We start from the raw sequence: 15,219 nt of genomic DNA, 5'->3' as shown, positions 1-15,219 counted from the left end.
AGATCACCAGGGCAATGGGCCTCTAGAATGGGATACTGTTAAATAGCTAAGGAAATCCACAGGTTGGTTGGGCTGGTTAAAGTAAGGAAAATAGAAATGAGTAAATGGTTAATGTTTTGAGGTGCCAAGAAATAAAACAGGATATCTGTGACTTACTAGAGAGAGCTCCATGACTAAGAGAGAAAAAGATATGCCTTTGGATCAGAGTAATTTATACAGTTAGAGTCATGGGCCACTACAGTGACTGCATTTCAGAAGAGCATCCTTCTGTAGCAGAATATATTGTATGATTAAAGAAAACTGGTTTCAACAAATTTCACTGAAGATCAATTTTATTGTGATCTTCAACAAAAGACATTACTCCTAAGTCATTACGTTATACATTTTGCCTAATATACAGTACATATTGTATATACTTTTAAACACTGTAAGCTATATCACAAAAATCAGAAGTGCATTTTGGCTTATAACTATATTCTGATTCACATATAGATTCAGGAAGTAGAAATGGGTAAACTATGGGTTACTAAACTATGAACTAGTGTAAATGCATGACCTAATATAAACCCTCCAGAATTGAATGAGTCTATTGTATTCTAATTATTTTTGATCCAACCATTGTGAGAGGAAAGTACAATTTTCTCTTCATACATAGCACAGTATATCTCTGAAGTAGATAATAATCTATAATATAATTACTAAGAATAATTTAAAAAGTAGCTTTTAGATCATTAATCTAATTATCTAATAAATACCTTTGATTATATTAACTTTTTTGAGAACTCTCTTTAAGGAAAAAAGATCCTCTATTCAATTAAAGTCCTTTTTGAAAGTACATGTGGAAAATTTTTAGATTTTGTTCTTGTGTAAACCTCCAGTGTATTGGCTGAGATTTTAAGAACCATGAAATTAGTTCTTCACATACTAAGCAATCTTGGAGCAAGGATTTTTCAAATTATTTCTCTTCCAGATAATTTTAAGAATAATTTCTACAAAGAATAGTGAGCTTGGATATTAGGGTTATTTTTAATAAAAAGTAAAATATCTTCACATATATGCCAGAAGAAATTATTGGTTGATTATGTGCCAACAAATCCGTGTTTGACTCTTAGTGATCTTGTAGACAGATATTTTCCAGATCGTTATGTTCCCAATCTGGCCTTCAGTTCTTCCAGTGTTATACCTATTGTTCCTGTAATCTTGCTACTAATCAACCTCTTCTCTTTCCTTCCACTTTTCCTCCCCCTTCTCAAGGGAGATGGATTTTCATATAATGTGTCCAAAATATAATTATTTGACCTTTGTGCCTCAGAACTCTGCATTAATTTGATCCATTTGTTTGCTTTCCTAGATGGCCAGCCATGGTATTCTCAGGACTCTTTCCTGGCTAGTCATCATATTCTTGCAAGTTTAAACTACTTTGTTCTATGATCCAATGGTTTGTGTTCTTGGCTATCCAAAGTTCAAAATTGTCAATACTCTTTCTGTCTTGCTTTTTCAGCTTTCACTTCCATGTCATAAAAAGCCCACTTCCCAGTTGATTCTTGATCATTATTTTCAGCATTAGATCAATCATTTTACCAATTATTTTTTCATCATTACTATCCCAAAAATGTAATATAAAGAATGTCAGTTTATATCAAAATATTAGATCTTGATACAATTTATTTGCTATAAAATGTCATTGGCTAGCATCAGTTTGCTATGTTAATACATTCATCTCACTAGCAGTGATTAATCAAACTGTGCTATTTACATCCTGGATATGTATGTATGTATAAAATTGTTTTATGATGATCTAGCAATATGGTTTTTTAAAAAAAAACTTAATTTGCAGTATTTGGGGAAAGTATTTCATTTTTCAGTAAGTAAAGATTACTGATTTATTCTCAGTAAGTAAAGATTACTGATTTCTTCTCTAAGCCAGCATGATGATAATCTTTTGCTCCATTCATTCCCAAACTCATCTTGGATTGTTTTCCAATTTTCTTCATATATATTGTGACATAGTATAGCAATGCTGATTTTCTGATTTTTTTACGTCAGTGATATATAACATTTTTAAGGTAAGGAATATATTTAGTGTCTAAAGCCTTGCGAAGGCCATATTAAAAATAATGGTAGACCAAAACAAAAATTTAATCACAATTTAGTTTAAATAAAAGAAATATATACGGCATGCATGATTAGTTCCCTGTGTTTAATTGGTTAATTAGTTTCTTCTCTATCATATTAAAGCACTACAATTTTGTGATAACCTTTTGATGTGCCAGGTAGACTTCACCAAAAACTTTTAGAAGCTTTATGCAGTCATAATATAATCTTTCAGCTCAAAATTACAACCCTTGGCTCTCCAGATTTCAAAGCTTTTTTTTTCAGCATTAGTTTAGTCTGTGGTAGAATCTTGGATACAACTCAGCTAATGAAGATATTTTATTGAAGACAAGAATGAAACCAATTATTGTATAAGATCTGCCTACTGCAGTATATAAGAATCAGGGCCTACGTATGTCGATAATCCAAGAAAAAAAATGAAAAAAATGTTAAGTCTACTATCACCACCACTATCACCAAAAAAAGAATACAATAATGTTTGATGATTAATTCAATCTTCATTTGAGGTATTTCCTAGTCTAAAAGCTCATCATCTGAGTGAGGTTGGGGTGATGCTTTCTGGGACCCAAGTTTCTTTTCTAGTTGGAAGGATATCAGATCTTTCCTAGTGATTATGCCAACAACTTCATTTTGCAAATCAACTACTGTTAAGTGACGAAGACCCAGAGACCGAAATATGATGTATGTGCGTTGCAGTGAGAAATGAGCTTGAACTGATACTGCTGATTTGTTTACATATGGATCCTGAAAGATAAAATAAAGAACAGATTAAGAGAAAAAGATTGAATATTTTTTTTTAAAAAAACAACACATCTCATTGGTAGTTTAAAATGATAAAAACAATTACAACCACAACTGGGACCAGAATTTCAGTTGCTAAACGTGGTTATTAAGTGAGTTGTGCACAATTTTATGATCATTTTTGGCCACAGTTGTTAAACGAATCACTGAGATTGTTAAGAAAAATCACGTGGCCATTAAGTCAATCTTGCTTCTCCAACTGACTGCTTGTCAAGATTGGGAAGACTGCATTTGATCCCAGGTTGCTGCAACCATGGAAAATACATGCCAATTGGAAGATGGAAAAAAATTAAAAATTATTCGATGAACTACATTTATCAGTAAGTGGAAACCCTTATGGACTTTATGCTGAAACAAAAGAGGAAAATGATCTTATGATTTGTGGATTTGAGGATTGGAAAAAATAGTTTATGGAAAGAAGGAAATTATGATGTAACTTTTGATAGAGAGGGTAAAATATAAATGCATTTACAACCACAATCAAAAAAGATCAGAAGCCACTTCTTTTTCTGGGATTTTTTTTTCTTTTCTATTTCTATTTTGTTTCTTAATTTATTCATCATTCTTTCTTGTTTTCTTTCTTTCTTTTCTAGTATTTGTACTGTTTTTATCTTGTTAGAAATTCCTTCAATAAAAATTACATTTAAAAAAACAGCACATTTTGCAGAGGGGGAGGCAGACTGGTGTGATTCTTCTTCTTTTATTTATTTATCAGCCCCCTGATTTTCATTCCTATATTACTAGAGATATGGTTAAAGAAACTGGAAAAAAATGGTGCAGAATACTAGGTCTTCGTGGTTGCATAGAAATCAAATATTGACTTTTAAAGGATATGTTCTATTAACATTGCATCTTTTTGATAATCTGGAACATTTTAATTGCTGGCCCACATGCAATGGTTGTTTTCTTCTTTCCTTTTTTTCCCTTTGTTGGCTCATTGTATCAACATCTGTTATGTTTATATAATATGAATTAAAACTCAGGAATGCTGTTTGTACTCAGTTACTTTTGTTGAGAGTATATCGTCCCAGGATTGGCAGTGTTTATGTAAATCAGTGTAACTGACACAGCCGTCATAAACAGAAGAGAAGATATAACAAACACATTGTATGCAAAGGAAATGTGTGCTTTTAGAATTGCTTTCACTCTTACCAGATTGATGAAGAGTTGCTGATACCGAGGGTCTGTAGTATAGTAAGCCAACATAGCAGTCACCCACTGCTGATTGGGCAATTTTTCAGTTCTGATCTGGAATATACAATATAATTACTCCAATAATACGGTGTAATTATATAGCACATAAACACTCCAGCTGTGTAGAACAATGCAACCAGGTTGGCTTTATAGCAAGAAAAATAAGACTCTGGAGCACTGAAGAATGCATGCAATTTTTTTCATTCTATGATGCAAAATCCTTGTAAAAAATTCAACATTTACTTGCAATTTTTCTCTCTGAAAATTATCTTCCTATGCAACTATTTTTTTAAAAAGCAACAAGTGCTTTTTCAAAAAAAATAAGATATATTAGAAACTTTATTATATAAGATTAATAAAACTGCAAACTCCTGAAAATCAAGACCTGCTTAAATTCTAGGAGAGAATACAAGCCAATAATTTATATATTTATATATACTTTGTTTTGCAATTGTTGTAATTTATAAAGCTTCACAAATACAGCAATATTTTGAAACAAGTTTATTATAGCAATAAATAATAAATAGAAATAGCAAAATCATGGCATGAACCATTTCGTTATTAGTGAATAAATCAGTCCACTATTGATGAATAAGTGCCATTCATCAAATATTTTAGTACACAGATGTAATATTTTAGGAACAAGTATTTGGTAATCAAACAATCATATACTAAAGTTGGGGAAGCTATTTATTCTTTATTAAAGTAACTGCTAGAATACGAAATGTACTTCGTTCAACAAAACACAGTTTTTAAGAAATAAAAAGAGTAACAGTGTGCAGAAAGGTAGGTAAACTGGTTGGTTTCTTCTTTATATTTTTCAAGCATTGACAAGACTTTAGAGGGCAGATGTCAGTATGGCTTTAGTAATGTTAATGGCAGTAGTAGATAATTACTATAATTGAACTACACAGATCTATATAAATAGTCCTTAAGCTTCTTGTGAGATCAGGAACTGAATTTTTCTATGTAGAGCTTGAGGCATACTGAAGCTCTATCCTATTATTTTATTAATTAAAAATGGCTTTGATAAAACACAGCTGCAGGTTCCTATTGTAGATATACGGTTGTGTGCCAAACCAGGACTTTCTAAATGTAATGTGTAATGTCTCACTGGAGTAGACTAATGAGGGAGGAAGGAAGGAAGGAAGGAAGGAAGGAAGGAAGGAAGGAAGGAAGGAAGGAAGGAAGGAAGGAAGGAAGGAAGGAAGGAAGGAAGATACAGTGTATCTTCACAGTGTATAGATCACTGTGTTCTATACTGTCTTAAAACCTAAATATTGTATTCCATAGTGAACAACCTATCCCTAACTAAATTTTCATATGAGAGACAATGAAACAAGAAAGCAAGTATTACCTTCTGATAGGGCAGAAGAGGTGGATGGGATTCAGTGTCTTCCATTTCAAAAATGCTCTCATTTTCCAGTAGCACACAGAGCTCAGGCCTAGTTTCACAGAAAGCACATTTATCACCAGATGAGAGACCATGTCCAAATCTGCTATGAGTCTGTTTTTGTTTTGCTTTGTTTTTAATTTGAATTTGTGGACTTTAGTTTTTTGAATTTAGGGTTGATGTTCTTATCATATTTGGTCATGCCAGCTATGGATTATGGAAGCCATAGTCCAAAGCAACTTGGACCCAGGATAGATAATCTCACTTGTGCACTTTTATATTTCCCTGAAAGATGGGAAGCTTAAGGAGAGATATTTTGATATTTATCTCAATATTCATTTTTAACAGACTTGCTAGTACTCTCTCTCTCACACACACACACACATATATATTCTGATAATTAGTTTAATACAATACAGCATATTTAAAACATCAGAGAATACTGAAAACTATTTTCAATTTATTTCTTATATTGATAAGTATAAAGTATGGGTAGGTAATCATTCATACTGAACAGAATAGACTACATTAGATAAAACTTTGATCTGATCTAGATGTCCATAACATCTTTGATCTTCACTTTATGTCTATAACACCTATGTATGTCAAAACAGACACATCTTCAATTTTCAATCTATTGATATATAAGCATACCCAATATGATCCCAACTTAGTTTCTTCCAGATATGTTTGTTGGAAAGTATTGCTAGTAGTAATTAAAAACTCAACATGACACCAGTGGGGGGATGGACAATATAGCCCATCCACCAAACAATGGAGATATTTTTGTTGGAAAGTAGTCTTACAGTTTCACTAATTTAGATCCCCACTAATGACTTAAGCTTAAGGCAATTACTATCATAATCCAACTATGCTTGAGAAGACATAAAATCTGTTGTGATTACTGTTCTGATAATTCCACATAGCAATGGCTGGATAATTCTAGACACTACAAAAATGGACCTCTAGTCTTTGTTATTTGTTTTGAAATTTGTTAATTGCACTTGACTCATAGGAATAATATTATGATTATTATACAGTAATATTAATTTTACATACAGAGAGTTGAACCTTCCTCTTAAACATTAGGATTAAAATTTTGCTGGGATAAAGTATTATAAAAGTATATTTTATAATACTTTGTATTAAACAGCAGTATTATTATTTAAACAGCAGCTGTGCAAAACCATGTATCTCTGTGGTCTGATCCAACTTTCAATAGCAATTATATTGAATTGGCCTGAAATAAATTCCCTCACTGGGAAACATGAGTGGATTAATGATTATATCATGTGTTTTGCAGAAAAATAGACAAATGATCTAAGCACAAAGTGAGCAAGGTTGTATTAATTACCTTCTAGTTCACTCAGGATTTTAATAAGTAGATGCATTAGATTAGCTAAACCAAACAGGAACCAATAAAAATGTTATTTACTCATAAATGCAGAAAAGGTCATTACAATATTTATTCTCATGGTAGTCCTATAAGATATTTCATTGTAATGTCAGTTTTACAACTCAACTAAACATTTAATGTTGGCATTCTTTTCATTTGGTCCTGTAAGGTCTTATTAATACATGAGTTTCCATTTAATTAAGTTTTTTGAAGACATTGTTCAATATATTTAGATCAGGGGTGTCAAACTGCCGGCCTGCAGATTAGATGCGTCATGCGGAAGCCGCATCCACCCCATTGCCGGCAATGGCAAAACTGTCCTGATACATTGCACAATGTCACGTGAGGTCACGAGTTTGACATGTCTGATTTAGATGCTTCAATATCACCTGTATTCACACAAAACAGTTGACCTGGAATCTCATTGTATTCATTCATAATGTGTAGCTGTACATGCAAAGGCATAAATTGCAAATGCATAAAGAAAGAAAGAAATCTACTGGATCAAGAACTTTCATCAAAATAAGGAAAGCAGCATTGTACCACTACTCAAGCTTTGTCCCTTTCAGTTAGGTGTTAATATAACTGCTCTCTTTGTCATTTGCCCCTCCTTGCCCCTCCCTCCCCCAAAGATGTCTTGGGTACATGAGCAATTTCACTTCATTTCACTACTTCACTTGTTTCAAACATGAATGATAAATAAAAAAGAAATTGATAGCTTGAAATTATAATTAAATTGAAGGTTATAATTTCATTATACCTGAGCAAACAAATATTTTTAAACTGTAGTAGTTGTTTATTATACTAATAGTGTTGTTTTTGTAGAGTTAAACTGTATGATCCATTGAGTGCAATGGTAAAGAATATTGGTTTAGCACAAGAATTTGGCTAGATTCAAAATTATTCAACATTGGTCTGAAATAAACCCAGCAGGGAATCACAGAGGAGTCAGACTTTGGAGGGAAAAATCTTTATAATGAAAAAGACATATGTAGACATATTGAAAGAAAGATTTAGAATACAAGCAATGAAACTCCAAGACTACTACACTTGCCACATTTAAGAGAAAAATGAGTGTCCATTATTTGACTTAGACTCACTGAAGTCACACTTCAGAAATATAACAAGCTTATTCTTTGATGTTATGTTACATATATTATGTGACATCTTCAGGTTTTTAAAACAACATCCTGTGCATGTTTCACTAAACTTTGGTGTTAACGCAAAGTTCTAGAGATCAGATAACGAACTGGCAAATGTTCCTCTGTTCTTTATTTATTTAGAAAGGAAGAAATCTCTTTAGAAAAAAGTATATTTTACCAAATAGCCTGGCAAAGTGTTTTAGCATTTCCATTACATGGTATAGCCTTTACAAAACAAACATCCTGTACCCAGTTAGGACAGAATACTACTACTTCCATCTCTTGCATTAGATACTAACTTTCCCGTTGCTTATGGTAAAATCTATAAGCTTGGGAAATGTTTTTTGCACCAAACCTTGTGAAAAAAGTCCATTTATCTGTTACACATTACAATTCAACAGAAAATTTAAGAAATTGTTTCAAACTAACTACAAAATGTATACAAAGTAAGAGCCTTTCTGCACAACAAACTTTATGGCACAATAAAGTCTGTATGTCTAATAAAAATGTCCAATTCACACCAATTTACTGGTCACTCAGATGCTAACAATAATATCCGGTAGATAGTCCAATGATATTCCCTCATTTCTTTTCAAATTCAATCTTTTCAAGTGCAATATTTCTTCATGATTCACTCTGTCATTCAAATATATGGCAGTTTCACAATGCTTCCTTTTTCTAGAAGGGAAGTCCCAGGATTTCATTTGCTCATATTTTCATTCAGTTATATCACACTCTCCCTGCCTTCCCCAACTAGTTTCCAAATATCTCAACTTGTATTTATAGGAGATAAACAGGTGGATTGTAAAAATAGAAGAAAGAAGCAAACTGCTAGCCAGTTAGTCTACTTTTTTTTTCAGGCAAGGAAGGATGTTGTAGTGTTAGCTTCCAATCTCACACATACTCGGCAGAAAAAGCATAGGAATCTGGAAACAGACAGGTAGATCACATTTTCAACTCCATAAATGAGGCATAGCCAATCTGATGCCCTCCAAATATTTTATGATTCAGTCTCAGACTTCAATCCCAACTATCATAGCCAATTACAGACATAATGATCCAAAACATTTGAAAGGCATTAGTTATCAATACCTTAAATAACAAATCCTTAAAAGTCATCTCATAGTCATTAATTGCACTTCATATTATATTTCCATTCTAGTCTTCAAATTGACCTGTTGCCCACACTCAAGTACACCCAAGATTTTATCCCTTCCACAGCTCTCAGTAGCTATTTAAAACCAGACATCAGTTTGGTTGATATTTTGTATGATTGATTTTATTTGTACAGCCACTCTCTTCACATACAACTTTGAGAGGTCATACAAATTGAATAAAGTAATTGTGTAGGTGATAAAAATATATAAAAATAACAGCAGTAACAATGATTACATATGTTTAGAAGCAAAATTGCAGCTGAGAAATGTATCTAAATTTAATGATGATATTCACCTGAAGGCAGTGCAAGAAGCAATGGATGAAAAATAATCCATCTAGAACTGAGAAATATCCTGACAGAGCAATTAATCAGTAGAGTGACTTGCCTCCAGAACTTGGGGGGTGCTCCTATACTGAAGGTTTTTAAGAAGAGATTGTACAACAATTTGTCTAAAATGGTATAGGGTTTCCTGCTTGAGCAGGGGGTTGGACTAGAAGACCTCAAAGGTCCCTTTTAACTCTGTTATTCTGTTATACTGTTATTCCTTATTTACTCTTTAGTTCTTGTTTTACCAGGATGAACATAATATAAAGAAAGGGTTGGACAAGAAATAAACATTTTTTTAAAAAAAGTTTTTAAATCGTCCAGTTAACATTCAGTTTCAGACAATTCTACCATCTACTTACTGTAAGCTATAAGACAAGTATAGGATCAATATTTCTATGCATGCAATTTTTTTTTCACATCCATGACAGCAAACTGCTCTTGCCTCAAAAACATACAGATTGCAATTCAGCTACATCTGTTTTTAATTCACCTTTCAGAATTTTAATCCACATTCTACATAATTTTTCCTTTTTCTGAAAAATGTGCATCTGCGTAGCTGCTCATGTAAAAAGTGAACTCTTGATGCTTAAAATGTTTTTTTAAAAAATACCCTTACAATCTTATATAAAATCTTTACTCAAACACTTTTTTCAATGAGTAGTTAAAAAAAACCTACATAAAATAAAACTTGTGCATGGGTACCTGTGTGTGTGTTTGCATTTCTCAGATTATTTCCATTTAGAATACTACCTAAGAAAAATCTGTTCAGAACTAGGAAAAAATACTTACTTTTCAACTTAATCAGTTTTATAGGCAGATTTTCAAATGTACATCAACAAATGCAGAAATCCAGGCTGTAGTATAAGACTGAGAATCGTTGATTGTAGGTCAAGAATGTTACCACTGTTATTTTAACAAAGTGCTTAGTAATGTATGCACCATATACGCTTTCTAGCAGCAATTAGCTTGTCATACTCACAAAAGAGACATGTTTTTATATCACCAATCTAATTTTTCTCCCTCTGCCTTCCATCCCCATTCTCCTGAAAAACTGTATATAGTGCAAAGCCTCAGACTGTTCCTAGTTTTCAAAAATATTTTTCTACCTTTGCTTGGCATTAATTTCTATTAATCTGGTTTAACTTCTATGCATGCCAAAGACATGACATTTCTTGATGGAACAGTTTTCTAAATGAAGGAGTCAGCAATGTTACACTTACAATCTTATCACAACTACTGCACCATTGCTTTCTGAAGCAGGGAGGTTGAAAAATATTAAAGATTGTTTTATTATTTGAAAATATATACAGTATGGCTTATTATAGGTTTATGGCCAAAACTTATTCATGATTTGCCTATGGTGTTGTTGCAACTAAATTATATGTAGAAATAACAATAAATTTGAATGTTTTCACCAGTACTTCCATACTCAGCAACTGAAACAATTCAGAGAAGAATTAGAGATTGCATTCAACAAATGAAAAATTCATGCATAATTATTTCTTTGGTTTTGGTTCATTCATCTGTTTTTCTTTAGAAGAGTTATTATGCAGAAAGCAGTTGGATCAGTTTAATGCACTATCACAATGCCATCAATATTTATTGGATCTTCTTTATTTACATAAGAGGTTCAGAATGGTCAGAAATATTTCTCTTATTAACTTTAGTTAATTGTGAAATTACGGTACTACTTGAGTTACTAAAATGAAAATCTCTCTTTTTCTTAGAACACTGTGAACATCAATAGCTGTTTTTGAAGGAAGAAGTTTTTATGGGACTATCCAACACTAGATGTTGTAACATGCATTGTGACCTACATTTCAACTCTATTTTTTTCTCAAGCAGAACATATTCAAAGCATACCTTTACGCTTCTGAAACAAATTGGCCCATGTCATTTTGGCTTAGTAAATTTATTCTCTTTGTCAATGAAAAAAACACTAAAAATTACCCAGTAAATATATAGACATAAATAAGTTATTTCTGTCTCAAAGGATAATGCAGATTTAAGTTTTCAACTTTGTCATATTTTCTAAACTATAATGTCTTCAATTTACTTTCAAATATGCAACACTGCACTTTACTGGAGGGAAAGCATGTTTTAGCTAAACAATGTAGTTTGGTTTTAGTATTCCCATGGATCATTGTGAAAATGTTTCTCTCAGCAATAGTGTCATTATTGTTACTAAATGCAGCTGCTCAGTCATCACTAATACAGATGATTTTTTTTACTGATTTGTCTACTGAATAATTATTTCAGGACTATGGCTACAATCAGGTAACCTTTTAAACCATCAAGTTCTCTCTCTCATATGTCTTGTCCTGATCTCGTACCTCTTTCCTAATTTTAATATTCTGTTGCAATTGAGCCAACAGAGTATGTATGGGTAGAATGACTCCTCCAAATGAGGAAAGAAAACTGTGACGAAACAAAGTTTTGCTATTTTGGTACTACATAGAAGATGTTGAAGTAGTTATGACTTTAATGTTAAACATTAGCATCAGTTCAGGTAAAAGTTCACTCTAGGTTCAGATTAAATATTGTTTATATAGTTTCAAGAAACTTCACAGTCTTTTTCCTCATCGCTCATGTGTTTTTTATTGCAGAGAACCTTTTCCTGCTGGAAGAAAGGTTCTACCTCCTCTAGATAGAGCACTTAATTTTTTCTTTGTCAAATCTGTAGTGTAGAAACTCCAAGAGAATTGCTGGAATTCACAGATTAGAAATCTGATACCATACATTTTGAACAACTATATTTTGATAGAGCATCGCTAACTCCGCAAAGTAAGCTAAGTCTCCAAATATATCTTATCAGAGTGAAACGTGAGGAATATTTGGAAAGAAGGAATGAATGAATCCTCTAATTATTATAACAACACTTCAACATTTGGAACCTAAGGTGTGATTTTTTTAAAAAATAAAATAAAATAGTGTAGGAGAAGAATTCTAAAGAGCCTCTTTATTTCATTTTTAACTGCACTTGGCATAAATGATATTGTTTTACTAGTAGAAACCCATACAAAAATTGGGAAAAGAAAAGCTTGGTATTTATGCAAACGCCAATATTTTTTTAATTGGATAGACATCTAGAAATTTTTCTGTTTTGCAAAATGGTTAATGTTCTTATTAAAAGCTGCTAAAGAAATGTAAAATGTTTTCTTCTATTGAAAGATGGTCATAAACATTATTTCCTAATTGCAGGTTGGAATAATACTGCACACAGTTTAGTGGAAGTAATATAATCATCGTGAGCAAATGAGTTATATGGTTCCAAGTAAACTTTTTCAGATCTAAGAATACAGGCAGTAATCATATGCATCTGGCTAAGACTGTTAGCAGACCAAGTAAAGGTGGCTAAAAGAGATTAGTTTTAAGCAACTCAGATGCTATGGGATGTTGGGAAATGTCAGAGAATTAGGCAAAGAAGTAGAACAATATCTCACCAGCATTCTGATGAGTATGATGAGTTCAAGTATTGGCTTGAAACAAGGGAAAAAATAGGCTTTGGGGGTCAATTAGAGCTATCAATTGCACAGTTTAGGTGACCTGAGTGACTACATGCAGCAAAGAAATCTCTTCCAATAGTCTATATGGTGTCTATATTAAATAATGTCTTGCATCTTATTTATGCAATTATGTTAAATTTATGTCTTATCATTCAGCACTCTTGGCTAAGGACTTTCATCTGTGGATAACAGTGCTTTTGGCGGATGTGGTATGATATACTAACCAAATCATGGAGCAGAAAAATAACAGTCACTTTTGTGGTTTCTGTCTCTTTCCTAATGCTTCTGCATGGAACTCCCACTTCTCAGGTTTTTGTCTGGGATAATCAAGAACAGGTACACCAGAACCAATCAGAAAAAGTTAAAAGGTAGTTCAGTAGCAGTTGTTTGAAACACAGAGCTCTTTGAGATGGAAATTTCTCCCTAAACAAGTAGGTTCTCATTCTGCTTGTAGTAGTTGTCCCTATTAATCTTACACAGTCCAGAGCAGAGTAACAGGGCTTCAGACAAAAGTCTGAATCTAGGTCAACCTCAGGCTTAGCTGTCTCTTGAGATTTGAATGCAGAGTTCGTAGGCAAGCTCTAGAAGTAAATTTGCAAAATATGTAATTATACCTTCCACAGAAAGCAAACATTCAAAATGGCTTGAATGAATTAATCAAAAATAGAACCCCCGATTGTTCATTGGTGTTTGAGAGACAGGTGAGAGAAAGAAGAAAGCTCAATAAAATTAAAAGATCCTAATAGAAATATATTATCTTTCTGAAATGACTTTAACAGGTTTAGGAAGTTCTAGAATGACTGCATTTTCCTTACCAGGGAATCTGCTTGTACCTGTGCTCTTGGGGTGTATTTGCCCAAGATAAAATAATTAGCCAAACATGTTGTTTAAACAGTGTTTTCCCAGCACAAAGAAACAATTTATCATCTGACCAAATGAGACTCTAAAAACAATAAAGTGGGAAATTTGGACAATTCCTTAGGCAATAGTAAGTTCTTTTTCAGCATCTGCTTATTTCCCTGCTCTTTCCACAGTTAAAATATAATTTGTTTTGGAATTAAATGAGGTCTTAAGAATTAGGCCAAGGATAGGAAGGAAACTTTAAACATGCATAACAAGCCAATTTAAAAAAAACCTTGCAACAGATCTTCTTTGCATGTATGTACAGACAGCAGAATTGTGGTGGTAAAGTTTACTGCAATATTTATAAGCAATTACATGAAAGTTAGAATAGATAACCATGCTCATACCATCACACTTGCATAAGGACTCCAATTCACATGATGGTCTCCAACTAATGAAACAACTAAACATAAACAAGAAACATCTTTTTTGTCTGCAACAGTTACACACAAGAATATTGTCTATCACTTTTGACCATTGAAAATGATTGGAAAATTGGCTAAAGTGGTAAAATTGGCTTAAGTAACACCAGCTGCCTGCAATTAGTGCAGGTTCGCATCCCACCAGGCTCAAGGTTGACTCAGCCTTCCATCCTTCTGAGGTAGGTAAAATGAGGACCCAGATTGTTGGGGGCAATTAAGCTGACTTTGTAATAATGCCGCTTGGGGTGTGTGTGAAAGCCCTAATAAGCAGGCATATACATAGAATGAAGGCTACTGCTAAGCTTGTAAGCCGCCCTGAGTCTTCGGAGAAGGGCGGGATATAAATGGAATTAAAATAAATAAATAAATAATTAATTCATTGTATTTTTCTAAACCTGTGTTTGGGAGGACCCAGTAGTTTCTATATCCTCTTCAGATCTCCCATAAATGAATTACAGGCATTTTCAATTAAATTATTGTCAATATGTGAAGTTTAAATCATTTTTAACAAATAAACTAGGCTGTATCTTGGTAAAACTACCAACAGCACTGTCTGGTGAGTTATACATTATTTCATTATTCAGCTGGACATTTAAAATATGGCAACTTTTGTTCATAAGCAGCCATCATTCATTCCATAAATTGCTACTAAACAGACTTGAGTAACAAAAATCCATCCAAATGTCTTGGAAAGGTGCAAGGCCCAAGCAAGACATTACACAGAAAAATGCAAAAATGGCAGCTTTACAATATTAAAATACAATTTGCAATTTCCACTTCCTCTATCTATAGCCTTAGAACACGGGTGTCAAACTCGCCATGTCACGTGACAGGTTGTGACATATTGTGACTTTTTTTGCA

At 32.9% G+C, this 15,219-nt stretch overlaps 1 protein-coding gene across 1 annotated transcript in view; it reads right to left on the bottom strand.

The window, feature by feature from the left end:
* Positions 1–1,892: 1,892 nt before the first annotated feature.
* The window catches only part of LOC308666299 (chloride channel protein C-like), a 72,035-nt gene continuing 58,708 nt past the window's right edge, over positions 1,893–15,219 (bottom strand). The window contains exons 14-16 of the mRNA XM_081324996.1: positions 5,468–5,555; positions 4,069–4,164; positions 1,893–2,859 (exon numbers count right to left, since the gene is read on the bottom strand). Coding sequence (XP_081181122.1) covers positions 2,629–2,859; positions 4,069–4,164; positions 5,468–5,555 — 415 coding nt within the window. The 3' untranslated portion in view covers positions 1,893–2,628. The remainder of the gene's footprint in view (positions 2,860–4,068; positions 4,165–5,467; positions 5,556–15,219) is intronic.

This window comes from Vipera berus, assembly GCF_964194415.1.
Source record: "Vipera berus genome assembly, chromosome: 3".
NCBI lineage: Eukaryota > Metazoa > Chordata > Lepidosauria > Squamata > Viperidae > Vipera > Vipera berus.
Note: the sequence above shows the minus strand (reverse complement) of the source record. Positions and strands in the feature narration are given on the sequence as shown.